The sequence below is a fragment of the Taurulus bubalis genome (assembly GCF_910589615.1).
Source record: "Taurulus bubalis genome assembly, chromosome: 16".
Taxonomy (NCBI): domain Eukaryota; kingdom Metazoa; phylum Chordata; class Actinopteri; order Perciformes; family Cottidae; genus Taurulus; species Taurulus bubalis.
In genome coordinates, this window is record NC_136604.1 from 7799863 (window position 1) to 7819762 (window position 19900).

A 19900-nucleotide genomic window follows, 5' to 3' on the forward strand; every position below is an offset into this window, starting at 1 on the left:
TCCGGTACACTAGGTGGCGGTATGCACCTAGTTGGTTGCGATCCGCCATTTAAACTTGAAGAAGAAGAAGCAGCAGCAGCTGCAGACTTTCCCTGTGGAGACTGTATGACACTTGGACGTGCTGTCCACCCTGCCCCGCCCCGCGGCGCGGCGCAACTCACCCTGCTTGGCCACCCGAGGCGCGATGGAAAGCAGGCCTGCGTTAGCTCGCTGTTAGCCTGTGAGCTAACTAGCGCGCGCTGTTATCTTGCGAGGGGGGGGGGGCGGCTGTTAAAACGTTGATCTAGCCTATGACTCACTGAAGCGCAGGTAGAAAATCCATGGCCCGCCACTGGCATCGACAAATGCGACAGGGTTCATCTGTATTTAACTGTACTCACGGTTGGCAGAGTTTGATGAGGTCCTGGTCGGTGGTCCCAGGTGGCAGGCCTCGGATGTACAGGTTGGTCTTACTCAGCTGCTCCGCCCCTCCCTGGCTGCAGCTGTTGGTGCTTGGGCTGGGAGGAGCCATGGGATGAGGGGGTGGAGCATAGGACTGCTGGGGAGAAAAAAAGAGAGGAAAGATTTAACACCAACAACTAAAAATATCGGTTTAATTTATGAAGACACGAAAGGTGAGGTGAGAAAAATAAATAAAAAAGCGAAGAGAGCGGAAGAAAGTGTGAGAAGGAGTGGGGAAAAAATAATCTTTTGGACGAAACAGCAGGCACCATCACTTCAATGTCAACCCAACGGCACAAACTAATGAGTACAATTTAAAGAAAACTCAAATCTAACCTCAGCCTTGAATATGAAGAACACACTGCAGGGAAAATGTTCTCATGTGGAGAAAAAAAGCTCCGCTCAATGACAAAATAGTCACATTCAGCAAGAGGACACATTCAGCGCTGAATACTTTTACTTGTCACCAACCTTTTGGTGGTACATTGCAATGAATTGAACCTGAAGTTCTTTGTCAGTGAGAGAGGTCTTTTTTCTCTTCCAACATGAGACTGGAGTCAGGAGTGCAAACATTTCTACATTTCTTTTTCATTTTAAGTAAACATTTCACCAAGGCGACGCGCCGAAATGACAGTTCATAGGGCTTCTAGCAGCTCACAAGGACTTTAAAGGAAGGCAACTTCCTGCTTTCCAGTCAAACCCTCAAAACCAGCTGTAAAACAATTTGCACCTCCAAGGGTGTGCTATCCATCGTCTTTCTTCCAGAATGTGTTCAAAATGTTTGAGCTATGTGATTCCCTCCTTTCCCCCCCTCCCTCCCCTCTCCTCCTCGCCTGCTCTCCTCATGTGCCTGTTGTGCTGTTAGTGTAGATTTATGGTGTAGGAGTCAGGGCCCCCTGCTCACAGCCCATTTATATCTCTATTGCAGAGACGCTGCACATAGTGACAGGAAGAGAGAAGCAGGGCCCTGTGGGCACGAGCGGAAAAGGAGATGGAGAGAGAGAGAGAAACACTACAGTAGAAGAGAGTGAGTGAGAGACGATGCACACTGCAATAAAGTAAGTGAGTGATGGATGGATGAAACGGAGAAAAAAAAATGGTGACGGAGAGAAGGGGACATGACTAAATACCACCACCGGCTCCAGTTAACCATTTTAACCTCTTATCCTCTCCAGAGAGAACCGAAGGACCCCATACCATGTTACACCCCCCCACCCCCACACACACACACACACACACACACACCATTAGCCTTCCAATCCGCCCCACACGTTAGCAGCGGCTGCCGAAGCATGGCTGATTTGATGCGCTATTTTAAGCGTGTGCGCCGTGCCAGCGTGTTGCCTCCCGCTCCTCAAACAAAGAGCCGGGGTCCCTGGAGCGTGAAGAGGGAGCCAAGTCCATCAATGGACGGCCAATTACCACGCTGAGCTAAGTGGAACTGATGGGCAGCCACTCGCTGTGCTGGACGCACACACACTGTACACACACACACACATCACGTGATGACACAGACACACCTATGAGGCCAAGTTCAGAGCACTTTCGCCAGTAGAACTGCAACGATGAATCAATTGGTTGACTGGTAAATGAATCATCAACTATTTTGATATATTTTGATTAATCCTTTTGAATAATTTAAAATGATCTGATTCCAGCTGCTTGAATGTGAATATTTTCTGGTTTCTTTACTCCTCTGTGACAGTAAACTGAATATCTTTACAGTTGTGGATAAAAAGACATCTCAGGACGTAAATATTGCTCTTTGGGAAACACTGATTGACATTTTTAACCAACAGATTAATAGGCAAAGAAAACAATCGTATCGCCAGAGCAGCTTTTAATCTTCTAGGGCAACTCATTTAATTCCAGACAAACCTCGAGTGCAGACTGTAGGTTGTCTTTATAATATCTAATATAGCCTTAACTTCGGTCCAACAGCTGTAAAGTTCAAGTCTAAAGTTGCCGTGCAGGGGCTACGATCCCGACTAGTCTCCGGTCACTCACGTTATGCTGCAGTGGCGGTAGAATAGAAGAATCTTAATCTCTCGAGTGCTCCATGGGAGTTATTTTCTCCCACTCAAGGTCACTGGAATGTGCACAGCTGCAGTTCCAGCCTCGACTTTGAGGCTTTCACCTTACGCCCCCCCTCCCTTCGCCTCTTCATTTTATTTTCCCCTAGTCCACTGTAGCTAACATTAAACGCACAAAGCACTTTACATAACTGCGACACAAAGAAATTCACCAGCACAAACAGGAGGAGCTACACAGAGTTGCTGTCAGCGCTGAAGGTTAATTGAAAGCCTCTTTCTTTCTTTCTTTCTTCTTTTGTTTTAGCCCTTCAGTAATGCACACAGTCCTCCTCCTCCTCCTCCTCCTCCTCCTCCTCCTCCTCCTCCTCCTCCTCCCTGGGCTCCAGCCTTGGCTTGCGTCCTGGGCTTTGGAATTCATGTGTCCCGCCCTATCGATTTGCTTTCATTTTTTAAGGTCAGAAGCTGAAATCTTACACAATGAGGCATGGAGGGTCAAAACCAGCCCATTACTTACAGTGTTGGACGAGAAGACAGAGAGAGAGGTTAGCGTCCCCCGGGAACAAGAATGGAATGGGTGCCGAAGATCTCAAGAGGAATGACGACTGTTTGGGTAGATACTGGGACGGGTGAGTGGGTTTAACATCGAACTTGTGGATTTAATGTTTTTTCTTTTTTTTCTTTTATGAAGGGAGTTTCTCTTGCATTAGAAAAATGCACAAGTTGGATAAGCAAAATGAAAAAACTGCCGACAGAGCAGGCTCTTCAAATGCGTGTGTGTGTGTGTGTGTGTGTGTGTGTGTGTGTGTGTGTGTGTGTGTGTGTGTGTGTGTGTGTGTGTGTGTGTGTACATGTGTAATGTATGTATGCACATGTGTTGGGCGGGAACTTTTAGACACGCAGGAGTGAAATAAGCAAGCACACGTCAGCACACCACTTTTTTTTCTCTCTTTCTAATCAAATTCTCTCTCGGCTTCCTCCTGTCGCCCCCACTGGAGGTTAATAACCGAGCTTGTTTCTGTTTCCGGACGGTTCCACGACTGCTGTTTACCCTCAGCCTGTCAGCCTGTAAGAACTGGCTTTTCAAATATATAATAAATACAGGCCTTATGAGTCAGAATGATGAGGATTGAATGCAGCACTTGACAAAGGGGGTATTGCAGCAAGAGAAGGGAGGGACGGAGTGACAAAGAAAAGAAGACGCGAGAGCGAAATAGTTAAATAGAGGAATAGAAGAGACTGTGGGAGAATAGCTGGTTATGACACTTCAAAAGCCTCCAGGTGGTAAATGAGGAAAAGAAAAAAAAAACTCCATTTTCCCTCCTCCCCATCAAGCTGTGACATGCTGCTACAGAGGCTTACTGGGGATTTCAATTTGCCGCACTGTATTTTAGACGGGCAGAATGGTTTACACAGGCCCAATTTACTGAGCCGGTCGGGCAAGAGGAGGGTAGGGGAGGAGAGGGGGGGTCACAGTCTCTGTGACATGCCAGCCAATGTTTACGAGCATATTAAGTGAGGATGATAAATCTGACATACGTTGCATAGGCTGATATTCACACACCCACATCATTTTTTTTACACAGATCATAGCCAGCCCGCTCTGTCACTGAGAGTAATACGTAGGCCTAGACCTACTGGTTATTTACATGTCGCTGTTCTGCTTGTACAGCATCTTCACACTGTATGAAGCCCTTATGCGTCCATAATCCAAGGTTTGATGAATGGTTTCTTCAACTTTAAAAGTGGGAGAGGTTTCTCAACCCACGAAGGAACACTTCAGTTAATCAAAAAAAAAAATCTAAGATAAGATTCATGTTTTTCTCGGGACGAGGATAAGATGCCATTGAAGAAATATGACTAAAACATTCAAGTTAAAATGAGGACTGTAAAAAAACTTTTTTTGGGGGTGTGAAAAAAGCAAAAATTCCAATGTTATTATAATTACATGAAACATTTATATCATCTGCGCCTGGGAAGGTGGTTTTCAGTTTTTCCCTAGTTCGCTACATCTCTGGATAAGGTGGTTCCTGACTTGTACAAAAACAAGTGAAAACATACCATGTGAGTACACAATGTTTTCCAAAGAGAGCAGAGGGCGGCCGTAGCACTAATTGGACTGAAAGCAGGGCTGTGGCTTCCCTGCCTCCCTGCACTCTGCAGGGCAGGGCTGCGACTGGAGGAGAGGCGGCTGTGCACCACCGTGGTAATTGGCCCTGATTTATAGGAGGCCACAGCAGCCAGCCAGAGCTAGCTCAACACTGGCAATAGGCCAGACAAGGCCACGCTGTCAATATCAGTAAACCAGCCCAGCCCAGCCCAAACCCCCCACGGCCAGCACGCCACTACTGGGGATCCACTGTCGCCATGCGGGAGGGTGAAACGTGTGTGTTTGTGTGTGCATGCTTATTTCTCTTTCTGTTTGTTCCCCTGCGTTCAAAGAGAAGAAAAAAAACTGCCACAAAAAATGACAAGCAGTCTCCTTAAATTGAAGAAAAAAGCCTCTCAGCTCATCCTCCATTAATTCATGCTGGCAAAGTCTCTGCAAAGACTCTTAAAAGACAAGCACAGTCCCAGAGGCATCCCTTCTAAACTGCCAGAACTAACAGCAAGCTCTGCGGTCGGCCGCGTTCGCATCAGCCTCTAAGCGCTGGAGGAACACAAATCCCCCCGTCCATCCCGAATAGCTGCTTGCAAACCGTTAGCCCTGAAACATGTATGCCGAGAGCAGAGGGAGGGACGCTGTAAGACGGAGGGGAAAAGAGCCGGTCTTCCTTTGGTCTCCTGTTTTTAATGCCCCGCGCTTTCTCTCATTGTCTGCGCCCGTCGAGGAGAGGAGTGACTAGCAAAACATCGGCGAACGCACATGGGAATGCAAAGCCGAGGATTCTACAGCCACATGTCTGCCGGTAGGGAGCTCTCCGTCTGCACAGGCACGGAGAGAGTGCAGGAGGACAGAAGGAAGAAGGGAAGAGAGACGCAGTTACAGGTATGAGGAGGCCCGGGAGAACAAAAGGACAATGGGCGGGAAAAAAATACCAAATATGGGAAGAAAATAAAAAAGGAGAAAATGAGAAAGGGACGGATTACAGCAGTACAGGAGTCGTGGTGACGGTCTGAGTCTCTCTAGGCGAGCTCCAGCCTGCGGGCCTTCTTCCTCAGTAAAAACAAAAGGCCCTGGGATCTGGGACAGTGGTAAGCCAACACTGCCGTGGACAATGACACAGGGGGCTGATTTTAAACATGCTGATTGGTCCGTCTCAAAGCAGTGGATGGAGCTCTTTCTCTCCTGCCTCTCTTATTGGTCACTGCCTTATTCACTGCCTCCCTTTCTCTTTGGGGCAGATTAGAGGGGGATGTTGTCTTCTGTGTCAGGGCCCATGTGTCTGGATACAGAGCCCCAGAGTTAAAATAGAGGGCATATCTTTCCCGGAGGGCGGGTGGTGGTGAGGAGATAGGGTGCATACATATTATCTGACACAGTGGACAAGAGCTATGGAGGTAAACAAGACGTGCTTTATGTAGCGTCACTGTTTAAAAACACAGAGTCATCTGTTTTAGCTGCAAGGGGGCGTGACATGATGGAAAAACAGTCCTGGGTCTGAAATGCATCATTTTACTATGAGAAATCAATTGGAAATGGAGCATTTATCTTGGAACTTTCATTTATTTACACTTCTTTGAAAAAAATGAATTGGTCCTCTCATCCGGAGGAGATAAAAGAAGATCAATAAATGCTCCCGAATCATCACAGTTTAGAAGACTAGAAATACATATTTGCAAAGAGCAACCTAGACCTGACCTAGAAAGGAGCTTTTTTACAGGCAAAGGTGGAGAGGTAAAGAGTGGAAGTTATCATATCATAATGCCCATGTATGTATTGATATCTCTAAAGGGAGGAATCTCTCTCTCTCTCTCTCTCTGCAGAGGTCCTTAACATGTTTTATGGTTTTATATATATATATATATATATATATATATATATATATATATATATATATATATATATATATATAAATATATATATATATATATATATATATATACGTATATATATATATATACGTATATATATATATATACGTATATATATATATATATATATATATATATATATATATATATATATATATATATATATATGTATTCATGGAGGTGTTGGACTGCTGAGACCGCGTTACGTAACATAGTGTTTGAAAAGCTAAACGCCACTAAATATGGATTGAAACTGAACATTTTGTTGGATTTTGAAAATGATAAATTTAGATTTTTGGACCAACAACTGAGATGATTCCACGTTGCTCGCTGTGTGTTTGTTTGAGAGATTGGAAGAGAAGGTGGAGTATTGTACCCAATCTTTCCGTAAATTATTAATAATAAATTGAATCAACGTTATGAATGAAGCTTTGACCGATTCAGGAACAGCCCTAGTAATCACCCATGTACAGCATCCCCAACTAAAGGAATAATATGTTATTAACTAATACTAGAAATATGCATGAGGCTGTGAAACACAGCAGGGGGATGTCTGCCCTGAATACAGTCTAGAATGTTTCACTGAGTTAAATCATCAGCTGATATGTAATTAATATAACATACTTGTTAAGGTAATGTATTTCTATCTGACTTTCTCTTTGCTTAAAATGTAATTCCAAATGTACATTTGACAGGGATGGTCACAATTAGGAACTAGAGCAGGAATGAAGCCTGTTCCGTTGAAACATTTTTAGAATCCATTTCCAGCATATTACTCTGAGCTATAACTCCCTCAGTGAGGCCCTCCATCACCTCAGAGCCGTGTTTAGTGAGAAGGACCTGGGACAAAAGACACACAAGCACACGGTGAGCTTCTATGTTTATACCACTCCTGGGCCAACCATAAACTGGCTTCTCTGCGGACATTAAAGGTCAACCGGTGTTTAGGTGACATAACTGGGGCTGAAGTGTGTTTGCCGGAGAGCGATTAGGGCGGTTTGGCTGCGGGTGAGGTGACTGCCGCAGAGGGATGGGTAAAAAAAAGAAGAAAAAAAGAAGAGCTGAGAGTGAGCCGTGGGCAGAGTCAAAGTAAAACTCGATGGACATAAATATTTGTGTTGATTTATCATCATTATGGCCAGCTGTGTCCGTTTGCTAGCTAGCCGGTGTGGGAGTGGACACTGCAGGATGGATGGAGCAGGAAAGTGGGAGGACAGAGGACAACAGAGAGTGTGGGGAAGGAGAGGAAGAGAATGTTCAACATGTTGGCTCTCAAAACTGAACCACTGATATATTGTGGCTATGATGCGTACACAAAAAGTCTTTCCAGATTGGTCCACAGCTCAATTTAACCAAACCCTCAATTTTAGGCTGACAAATGGATTTATTTTGTATTAAGCCATTTAGTCTATAAAATGTCTGAGGGGAGTATAACATCCACAAGATCTCTTAGATAACTAGATAACTAGATAACTTTTGTTCCTAACCCACAGTCAAAAAGATATTTAGAAGGATAAAAGGAAGGAAAAAAAGAAGCACATGCTCATAATTCATAGTCTTTCAATCATTTAAGCAATGTAACATTTCAGCCCAAAAGTGGTCTGAATTTGCTCAAGCAGCCAATTAAAGATGTTTTATCAGTTATTCGGTCGCATATGTGAATCAACGTTTTTCACAGGAAGCGTGAGCACCAACAGAGAGCTGAACTGTTCTCCCAGGCTGCCTCGCGGATAGAGAGAGCGGCAGAGAGACACTGGGAAACTCTCTTCTAGGTCCACTTACGCCTGGTAGTCCAGGAAGACCAACTTGTTGGCTGACTGCCGTTTCTGAATGACTGACTACTGGACAGCTGACCGGTTGATGAGTTGGATGCCAAGGGGAGAGAGAGAGAGAGACAAGGGACATATTGATAGAGGAAGCTTGAGCCGTCCCAGAATGCCATTTGTTATGCCGTTCTCCTGACAAACAAATTTACGTCTCCTCTTCCAGAAGGTCAACTGTGCTCAAATTCATAAATAAGGCTGTAATTGGTGCAAGAGCGGCAAAGAGGCTCGAAGGTCCCCGAGAGCCTCGTGTATGAGTTACTGCCCGTCGCTGACTTCTGCGTGCCCACAGCCATATGTTCAAAGTAATACGTAGTGTTTGCATAGCTGAGCGATGCTGTCACTGCTCTTACAAATAGCAGGCTCGCACGGAGTACTTTTACACATTAAAGGAGACTGCAAGCAGCTTTTTGCTCAGTAAATGTTGGAACAGCGGGCGTAACGCATGTGTGCACGTCTACACATGCTATGCTTTGTGTTCGGAAAGAAAGGGTTGAGTTTGTTCGCGATGCAGCGGTTCAATCATTGATCTTCATCAGGCACCAAGTTCACAGTATGTATCAAAGTCTTTCCACTAAAAGCCACGGGCAGCTCCAACAAATTAAAAGTGGAGCCAGATCGCAAACAGCCATGTATAAAAGATTAGACGGGCAGAAGAAAATAAACCATTGTTGTACACGAGAGAGGTTCAAACAGGGGGTAGGGAAGGCAGACCAGACAACATCCAGGCCAAGTCTCATATCCAAACGGGAAATATCTTCATAACCTTGAAGAAAAACAACTCATACAGAAAAATGTGAGCGTTTCCCAAGTCTTCTCATGAAGGAAAGGACAGCAGAAAAAATGACTGTGTCGGGAATATGAAGGCTAGTCAAATATTAGACTATTTGCCTTTATTCATTTACTCAATGGCTTTTCCCCATTTTCATTTGTATCCTATTGATTGTGTTGTTTGCCTCATTTGAAGGTATTTTTTATTCAATTATTGAGATGCTAATTGTCCCCTTCTTGTGATTGGTCGACGCAGACGGTGGCTCTGAGAATAAGCGAATGGCAAACGAAGATCCATGACACGTGTCTCTATAATGAAGTCAGTGCTGATAGTGTTTTAGCTCTACCCATCCTTTCACATTGCTTCACTAGGCCATGTACCGGTCTATCGCCATCGTGTTGCGCCTTGTTGTGTGAACGTGTTAATGTATTCTATGCCTGCGGAGAAATTCAGAAAAAAAAACACGCGGATATCATCTTAAACGCGGCATTGACGCACAAAAAGTAGAAGCGTCACACCCGATGTGACCGCTGCCGTGCAAAGATGAAACGATTCAACCCACACAGATGCTGATATGTATAGAAATATGCACAGGAGAGAACACGCATCCTCTTCCTCCGTTGAATATTCATTTTCCCTTCACATGCAAAGTAGCTGCACTGGGTCTGGAATGTCACTTTGGCCTCCCCCACCAAGGAATACACCCACTGAAGCGTCTCTGACAATTGCCAGACTAAATACTGGCACTAAACACCAGCCGCCGTTGTGGCAGGAAGGCTTGAGACACAGGTAGAACAAATCAGCTAGGGGCATGGAAAACGGTCAGGTTTGTAGTAGTTTATGAGCTTATTTTATGACGCACATCTGAAAAACACATCCAGGGGTTTCACACGGTGATTCCAACCCAACCACGCTGTGATCTTTCCTCACAACAGCCAGAAGAATCAGGTGTACAAGTAGCAGCAGGAAGGTGGTGACACGGTTGTTTAAACACTTAGAAATGGAGAGAGCACATTTGTAATGGAGTATTATTCAAGGTTTATTTGGCTCTTATTCTTTTTGATTGCTCAAATGTTTCACCTCTACATACGCAATTTAAATCAGGCACAAGTAACTCAGGTATTCAATTCTTTATGACAACTGAAAATAAAATAGAACAAAAAAAAAACCTTATGGTGTGAAAAAAAAAAGGCTTTTGAAATGGCACATTATCCAGCAATTCTGTAATTGCGAGGCGAGCTGTAAATGAGATTTTGATGGATGTGAACTTCTGGATGTGTTTGAGAAAAGGTCGTGCAGCAGCAGGCAATCAAACCGCCAAGATGTTTTTTCTAATAGGGGGGAGAAGAAAAAAAAGAGCAAGATGAAAACATCATCACGGATCTTTTGCATGTTTGAAAAATCTAATTGTATCCAAATATTTGCACAACAAATGTTACAGTTTACGCTGAAAATGTGAAAGCTACGTCAACACCTGAGGGCATATAGCACATCAGCACAACTCACACTGTAAACTGTCCTGCTGTACTGCTGCAAAGTGAAAGTCCCACCTTTGAGGCACACGGCTCACTCAATGCCTTCCGGGCTGCAGTCATTTTGTGGTTTAGTCACTTTGCTGCGGACGAGATCTAATTTGTCACATTATTAGCTGCAAGTTTATACTCTGAAGTGGGCTGATAGTAAACTTCAGAAAATGACTCATCATCCTTATTGACCAAGTGCGTTTTGACAAAGCGGTAAATCAGCGTCCAACATATACATATCTCCAATTCGGTTCAGCGTCACAATGCAGGCATTGTGTTTTGACGAGGGATAACAGATTCCTCACAGCTCACAACTGTCTCCGCTGCTTATCTCCAGTCCTGTGGCCCATCTTTACCTCCCTTGCCCCCCCGCTCCTGTTTTCCCCTTTCTAACCCTCCATAACTGAATCTATCCCCCCTGCTAGTGCTCCATCCATCCTCTCTTCACCCTCTCCAATCCTTTCAGTCAGCTCTCATCTATCCTTAAATCCAACCCAATCCTCATCGGGCTTCTAGTCCTCCATTTCTCCTTCCTGCCCCCCCCTCCCCTCTTCCGAGTCTCTCCCCTCCTTCTCTCCACCCTCTTTCTCCTCCCTGTCTAACAGCCGTTGGGGGAGTTTTAACATAGCGTTGAGCAGAGTTTAGTAGGCCAAAGACGACGCCGTGCCAGAATCTGCACAGTGTGTTGAGCAACTATTGCCCTGGAAGGAATATCAGCGTTACTCAACACAAAAAAAAACAATAAGCTCTGTATCCGCCTGCCTCCTTCGGGCCTAAGCTCACATACTGCAGGGCTGCCGTCAGCAGCGGAGGTATGCAGAGGATTGTTTTACTTCGGGTCAACGTGAGAACAATGCCGCAGTGTAACATCTTTGGGATCACTGCTTTCTATTCTGCCTCTGTTCACCTGGATATGTCATAACCAAGAAAGATGTGTCAGGAAAAGTAAGGTTTTCACATCAAAGACAAGGATCAAACAGAAGCCCCGTCCCCCACATACCTTGTATTTTTTTTCATTTCCCTACCTATCAGTCTATTTTATTTTTAATTTTCAACACAGACGCTTTCAGTATTTCCGTTGCTTTGGCATATTGGCATGACTGCTGAGTTAGGGACGACTCGTGATTTAAAAGGGAGAGCGGCAGCCTCTTCTGGGCAGACCGTCCCGAGCTGTCAATCCCATGACATACTGGAAACCAAAGGGGAATGATCTGTGCTTCCCAGCTCACATGGGCAGAGTTCAATCAGTGCGGGTGCGGAGCTTTATCCAAAAGTGTCACAACGGCGTGATAAATAAAGTGGAGCGCTGTCGGGCAGCCAGCTCGAGCGAGGGGTGTAAGACACGAGGCGGCGAGGCAAGGAGGGAGAGAGTCGAAAATAGAAGAAGAAAAAAAAAGTAGCAGAGAGAGAGAGAAAGATGAATAGCGATGCAGACGTTTGCCGAAGGAGAAGAAGGTGCAGCGTCTGAGTTGTCCGGGCCTCGGTGGTGTGATTTATTCATGAGATAAGTCACCATGGCTGTGGAACAGGTGAGCGTAACGGTGTAATGTTTCCCCCTTTGCCTTACTGCCTGCCTCAGGGACTCTGGCCCGCTGCGCTCTTCGTCGGGCCGCCGGACGAGTTGAATGCATGCAGCCCTCGGACACGGTAACGGATCACAGCCAGCGAAGATAAACACAGGCCATCTGGGTTCAAGCAGGTTAGAACAAACGCAACACTGATGCTATCAGTCCTTTTTATATCTTCCAAAGGAAGCTGAAGTTATTCATTCTTTCCACTTAAAAGTGGCCTGAAAAAAAAGTCAAGGATTGTGCACTCCATTCATGCCCCCCCCCCCATCGCCCCCCCATCGCTCATTCATTCCCATTGAAGCCAGACAGAAACGAGTACTCGCCACTCGGTCTTTCCCTGTGTAGTGTATCTATTCACCAAGCTTCTCAGAGGTCCAATTTAGCATCACTGCGCCGACAGAATGGCCATCAATTTCACGAATATATATGCAACTGTCCCAAATCAGCAATCCTGTTGCAAGCCGCGTCATGAATCAAAGCCGTGGGGATTATGGCTCTTCTTCTCTGTGACAATTGCTTTTATGCTCTCGCTCAAAACAACTTTCTGAAAATGCAGTGCAACAATAGCAATAAAGGTTTTTTTTCTTTTCTCTTTTTGCAAATTCAAGAGGCTATTTCGACTTCTTTTCATGATGTCACCCTTGTGTCTAATGCACACACATTTGCAAGAGATTGAAAAGTAGTCACTGGAACATTGAGCATGTACTGTGGAATCCCCTCTCAGCTAATGAATCTGACAATTGGCTTTTATTTCATTTCAAATTGAAATCTTGCGTGACGAAAATGATCCCTGTTCATTTTTTTGTATTCACCACCCCAAAAAAAAAACGCCCTTACAGCTCTGCCTCAAAGTCAAATAGAATTGAGTTACAAGTTAGTACATTCTGTACATTTTTTCCAGCCCGACGTTATACTTTCACAAGGCGGGGGAAATTGCGAGGAGACGTCAAAGATGAAGATCAGCGGTGGTCTGGCCTATTGTGCTCGCTAAAGGGTTCCTAAACTATTTATTTACCCTCCAATGGAGACTTTTCATGAGATGATAGCAGCGGACTGTCTTTGTTGTGGTGTGCGGCCCTCCATTCTCTGGCTGAATGTGCGGGGCCGGGCTCTGAGAGAACAGCGCTCGCTCCATTGTACCGCCGCGCAGATTACCACATGAACAGGAAGCTCCTCGGCTCGGTCGTCTGCCAGCGGCAGCAGACCACCTCTTAAAATACCCAAGACAGCGGAGTCATTGTGGCGCTGAATATGAAGGGGTCTGGCCGCAGCCGTGGACGGACCATTACCATCACAATGATCCTCACGCTGGTTTTTGTTTTGTTTTTTTGTCGTTTTTTTATTATAATTTCAGAGACCCAACGGATGACAAGGAGGCGAGGCTTGCCACACACAGAATGCAGTCGACGGGCCATGGTGGCATTCCTCCGTTTTTCTCTTGAAAGAATGCGCTGGAGATGCAGAATTAATTAGTTACAGGCTGCTTCACAAGAGACCCGACTTAACTTGCTTCAATCCCATCAGCTCCAGCATATTCTTAAGACTCATCTCGGGGCCCATCGATCTGTTTCACCAAAGCAGAACTACGGTAAACTGAAGGACACCGAGGGATACATAGTTACACTTTGGTTAACCGGAGGCACATACTGAGGTTATTAAAGCAGACATTAAGGATAGCAGACATAACAAAAGGCCGTCAATAGACAGTTTAATGGTAAGTGCGTAGTGAAGGCTACAGCTGGTTGGCAGGTGTAGAGAGGACTAAAGATAATGAGGCTGAGTCACAATTTGGGAAAGAGAGTAAGTAAACAACTCATGACCGGCTGACGAAGAAGCAGCAGACTGCAGCTCCCCTTCAGTTCCAGTTCTGGTCAACGCTCTCCACGCAGCGGCATTGTTGTTTTAGAGAACACGTCATCTTGAAGACCTCTGATCGCGGTTTGGGGGCAGCGCAGACTAACAACGAGACTACAGGAATAATCCAGTCAAAGAGGCAGAAGGCAGCTCATGAAAACTCAGCGACAGCTGTCTCTGACACTAAGGGGTCTAAATCTTTAGACTTCAGCACTTCTAAGTGAATCTATTTCTGCTTCCCACGACTAAATTTAGAGAACACATTTAGCCAAAACTTTGATTACTGACAACAACTTTACTGGCTGACAGACTGCCTTTTTTTTTAAACTTTCTATCCTGTTTGGGAACTGCAATTGGTTTGATATGGTTGAGATTAGTGATGTTAATTTATATATATTTTTTCTGACCGATAGCCGACACTCATTAAATGATAATTTACTGTTAACCAACACGATTAGAGCCAAGCACGCCCAGCTGCAACCATAACTGATGCACAAACAGGTTCAATCCATCACTAATTCCCAGCTGCAGACACTCCAGAAGTCTGCTTTAACATCAGAACCGGAAAAGTGGGTTTTCCAGTCCCTTGCATCCCGTTAGAACAACAACCACGGTATTCATTCTCAGCACAGGGGCTCCCCTCATCACCAAACATTCAAGCCATGGAGTTGTAGAATTGAATCACCTCTCAAAAAAGAAAGAAAAATGGCCTGACAAAGGATATGAAAAGCACTAGAAGGGTCCAAATCAAATGGAAATGACATGCGATGGCTCATGCCACAGTCCTGTGTGTGTGTGTGTGTGTGTGTGTGTGTGTGTGTGTGAGAGACGCCCGCACCAGAACACATGCAGGCGCACAGCTGCAGAGTATGAATCAGGCATTAGAAGCCACGATGCTGCGTGCACCTTCAAGGTGGACCTGTGTTTTTTTTTATTGTTTGACTCATGGCATTAAATCGGTCTAAATTCTTAGTCAGCTAATGGTTAAACATTTAATCATGAACGTCCCTATTTGAGTTATAACAGCTAATTTCCTGTCCACATCTCAACTGCATTGAATCCACATCTCATTAAGTACAATATACGAGTCTTCCCCAGAGCTCGCCCTCTATCCATTCTTATTAGCGTGGCTCTTCATATAACCAGTACAAAAGAACATACAATTAATATATGACACAATAATAACATAATACAATTAAATACCACATTTATTGGTCTATATATCGACCGATATATCTATATTTGTACACATTTCTATCACCTATATTTGATGTGAGTGGATACAAATCTTCAACATCATACTGGTGAATCAACACCGTACATCTGTTTCTATGATATTTTGACTGTTGCCTCATTGGCAAGAAGGCAGCATCCAAAAAGAGCATCTCACATGCCTCGCATATTCTCCAAGACTGTTGAAATTGCTGCTTTGTGAAGCCTAGAGGGAGAAATTGAATGTTCAAGGGAGGAAAGAGATGAGACAACACACAGAGAGAGAGAGAGAGAGAGAGAGAGAGAGAAATAACTGAAGGACATCATTTCTGTGCAATTTCTGGATTCTAGCCGGAGCTCGGTATTACGCGATGTGTGTTTCCCAGACAGGAGGTGCACTGATTAACCAACGAAGCGCTGCTCTTGTGCGAGCATTACACTATTTCGGCCCGGCGATTCTTCCGAAACAAGGGGCGTAACAGAGAGGAAAACACCAAATTGAATGCCAGCTAAAGGACACTTCAGCTATTCCGGTGACAAACATGACCATGGCTAATGCATGTTACCAAACGGAGATTGAACCGGCCATTTCAGCGCAAGCAAGCTGGCCAGGAGGGAGTCAGGATCTCTATTTAAAGACATCTGAGAGACCAGCCTTCTCCTCTCGCCTCGTTCCCTGCAGCAAAACAATAAATAACTAAATCACAACACACTTAAAAGCCTCCCCTCCCCTTTGCCACAATATCCACATATATCCTTCTCTCCACAGTCCCACTCCTCTCTTAACTGCTCGGAATTATTTCAATTCTGCGAAAGAGGGGGAAAAGCCATTCACATAAAGTAATCAGTCTTGGCTCACTCTTTCTCCATGCGACAGCCTTATTTGACAACTCTGCTACATTAAACAGCCCACTGGTGAAAAGAGAGGAAAATAAAAGGAACGCATCCAATTATTCATGCATAATGATAGCTCTGTTATCTAGCAAGGCGGGGGCTCCCACACAAAGCAGCTCCCCTTCTCCGTCTAATACATCTTAAGCGCCGACAATCGCCAGGAGTCCCATTTGATGGGCACCTAATTTCGCAGCGTTCCCGTCGTTCCTCGCGAGTTACGGCCCATTGGCGCCGTCTCAAAGACTTACAGTATTTATGATGAGGTGAGGGTACTCAGGGACGTTAACTCGGTGTGCCCCCCCCCCCCCACCCCCAAAAAAAGGAAGCAGACCTTGGCCGTCGCTATCCCGGGGTCATGTTTCAGCCTGAATGGAGAGTTAACAAGCAGGTTCTCCCCCACCCAGTATATGGCGGTGAAGACCCTCTATATAGACATGAGCTCAAGGTTCACGGCACCTCATTGCCTGAGCTACTAGCAGGCAATAAATTCTACAGCAGGAATGAATTTGTTGACCTTGAGGGTAGCCGGTGTTGCAAGTTGCAATCTAATACTGTACATTATCCTATCTGTCGCCCTGGTGCTTTTCCTTTTTTCCCGCTTACTGATAAATGCAGGTTGTTGAATAAATGCTGCATTTATCCAATTTGTAGATGGAGAACGATAACAATAATAATAATTTTAAAAACCAAACGCTGGAGCTCAGTGTTGTGGAGGTTATTTGTACTAAAATGGTAACGGCCATGGCGCAGTGCGCCGACAGCTTACGCTGTAACAAATGCAGCTGGTGGTGCTCAGGTGGCTTGGCCCTCTCTCTTGCCCTCCGTCGCTGCTCCTAGTCTGTGGGCCGCGCTTAATAATTCATGGGCTGTGAGAATCGGCATGCCCTAATTGGTGGGCAGGCTTAATACTCTCAGCACTGCTGGGACCACAAAACAAAAGCAGCCAGCGTTTCTTTTCTTTTCTTTTTTTTTCAGACACACATAGGGGGAAAAAACTGACTTTCCTCGCTTTGGTTTCAAGTTTAAAGGCCTCTCCTGAAATTCAAGAAGCAACTTGAAGCAGCACCAGCTCAGGCGTGCGGGAGCAAACAGCTCGAGCAGTCGAATCAGGCTCCCTTTTACATGCTTTGAGAGTGTGGCAGAAAGCATTCACCCTTCAAACCCAGACCCGCTCTCCTTCGGCGGGATGAAGTGTCGCCGGGTGCCGAGGTAAAAAGGACACCTTAAAAGCGTGTTCGCGGTGACGATGATGCCACTGCATAATACATTGATGTCTGCTCGGCAGTCAGCAATCACCGGCCGAGGCTTCAGGGAATACACTTTTTGCATTGTATGTATTATGGAAATGCATTATACATATATTTATTAGTACAAGATGGTGCAGTTTGCATTTTCCAGCTAAACGGGCAAAAAGTAAGTAAGACAGGTGCATGGAATACCACCGAAAGTTTAGAAGTGACACCTGCTGACAAGTCGGAGACTAGAAGACTAAACAAAAGGTGACACCAACCTTAAGGGGACTGTGTGTGAATTAGATGTATGCAATATGACACCGAAGGAAATGCTCAACTGCCAGCTGACAGTATGCCAATAGCTGCTCTGTTTAAACATCTGGTTGTGTTCGGGCGTTGGAAATGTTGCAGAATCAATTAGCAACGCGTCTGTTTTTTTTGTTTTTTGCATCACGTACAAAGTCCTTTTCTAGGGATTTAATTCAATGGATTAGCTCAAAACAGGAATTCCATCTGATTATGTTATCCACAACCAGCTGCTCAACTGAAAGGCTGAGAAATTCCCAACATGATGACAATATCACGATATGAAATTACAAATGGAAAAAAGTCATATCAGCCAACTCTGTTATTTAATATACTTTTAATTTCCTTGTGTATATCCGCGCTAGAGAACGCTCCCTCTGCTCGGCTTTGCATCCTCATCTTTCAACCGTTCAGTCATTCTATAATGCTTGAATCTTTTCCTTCGCAAACTCTAAAAGCCATGGTTGCTCAAGCAAAGAGGTTCTGCCGGGGGACTAAAGCATGAGAGATAACGTAAAGTGTGTGCGTCTGACAAAGAAAGCCCAGAGAAAGTAAGAGCGACCTTCAGCTAATGCTTTTGACCTTGAGAGAGGCTGCTGACGATCCACTCTGAAGTTGCTTCGTGAGCCTGCTGCACCGCGTCCCTCCCCGCGTTCACTTTCATCGAATTACAAGGGCGCAGTCTCACCCTGCACCACGTTTAAAAAAAAACGGCACTAATGCATCTCCGCTAGCGGTGGCGTGGCCGTGCCATAGCCGGTGTGTTCCAGACGATTACCACCGACGGGGGACGGAAAGGCCCAAATTGAGAGCGGAAACAAATAGGTTTTGGAGAAGCGCTCCTTCAGATGACTCGTTAAACAAACCAGGCTCTCAGACCCCGAGTGATTTCAGTTCCCCTCAGAAAGCCTTAATGATGTCACTTGTCTGTCGCCATCGATCCCCCCCCCCCAACCCCCCCGGGCTTGTAATTGGAAGAAGAGCGAGTGTAATCTGAAACCACTAGATGAGGGCAGACATTGTTTGGTTGATAAAAGCATCCCTCTTCAACGGTGCTGAATCTGAAAATGATCATTTAAATATAATGTGGTGCTATTGATTTCATCGTAATCCAGTGAGTACATATTCAATGTAGCAAATATTTCTATTGATCGGCTGCGGTTTTATGTTCGTCACCTCATGGACCCCTGAAAATGATCATAAAACGATAATAAAAGTGAGGGGGAATGACAATTGATATTACCAGCAGTTATCTTCACCTATTCTTTTTATACATTTCTATAACAAAGCCTTCTAATTTTCACAGTCTAAGAGGGGCTAATGTGATTAAACAAATGTGCCACTGCCTCCTGTGAGAGAAAAAAATATAAATAATCCTCCTAATCCGGGCCATCACAGGTGAAACAAACCAGGATTTATTAGAGGAATGATAGACATGTTGGAGGAGGCAGATGGGGATAGAGGGGGGGCAAAGTTTCCAAAGCCGACTGCTAAAACACGCACCCTATCCCAGCGAGGAGATTGGATTCCAACTCCAGGCTCAGGGCAGCACCACCGGGGTCACAACACAATCTGCACGGGTCAGCGCTACAAGCTGGTTTGACGCTCTGCATTAACTCACCCTCTCTAACCCGCAACACAAACCTGTGCTGCTAAACAGGAAACAAAGGGGGGGGGGGAGACACGGAGGAACAAAAAGGGAAACACGCACAATCACACAGAATATCTCTGTGTGATTTGTGAGAGAAAGATTACGTTAAAATATAGGGTTGTGAAGAAATATTCACAGTGCATCTTTGCCAAACTGAAAAACCTACAATTTGGATTATGGGCTTGGTAAAGCAGGCAATTTGTATTGCGCCTTGCTCGTCTTCCGACCACTCAAAGCCTTTCACACCACATGTCCTTCATCCTTTCACACCCACTAAGACACTAATATCAGGGGCTATTCATGTACTGTAGAGTAAAGTACATTTATAAATGTAATGCAATCTACCTCTTCTTAAATGTCTGTCAACGATGAAACCAAAGCCGTGGTCAGATATATACGGTATGTTTGGTATCAGGAGTATCACAAAGTGTGAAATAAGACAGACCAGGCTGAAAACATGTGATTCAACGAGCCAATCAGAAGTGGCTCCCCTTCTCCACCCACGGCTTGAGAATAACCTTTGCAGAGCTGTTTTTTTTCTTCCATTAAATCACATTACCATGACCAAGTGGTAACCCAAAACACAAGTATTAACCTGAAAATGAGCATTATATGT

The 19900-nt window shown here is 45.0% G+C and overlaps 1 protein-coding gene across 2 annotated transcripts in view; it reads right to left on the minus strand.

The window, feature by feature from the left end:
- Positions 1-19900, minus strand: part of LOC306749163 (RNA-binding motif, single-stranded-interacting protein 3) — a gene marked incomplete at its 5' end in the record, with an annotated part of 261463 nt that overhangs the window by 150320 nt on the left and 91243 nt on the right. For both annotated transcript variants that reach the window (XM_079232420.1, XM_079232421.1), the window contains one exon: positions 381-538. In XM_079232420.1, coding sequence (XP_079088546.1) covers positions 381-538 — 158 coding nt within the window. The remainder of the gene's footprint in view (positions 1-380; positions 539-19900) is intronic.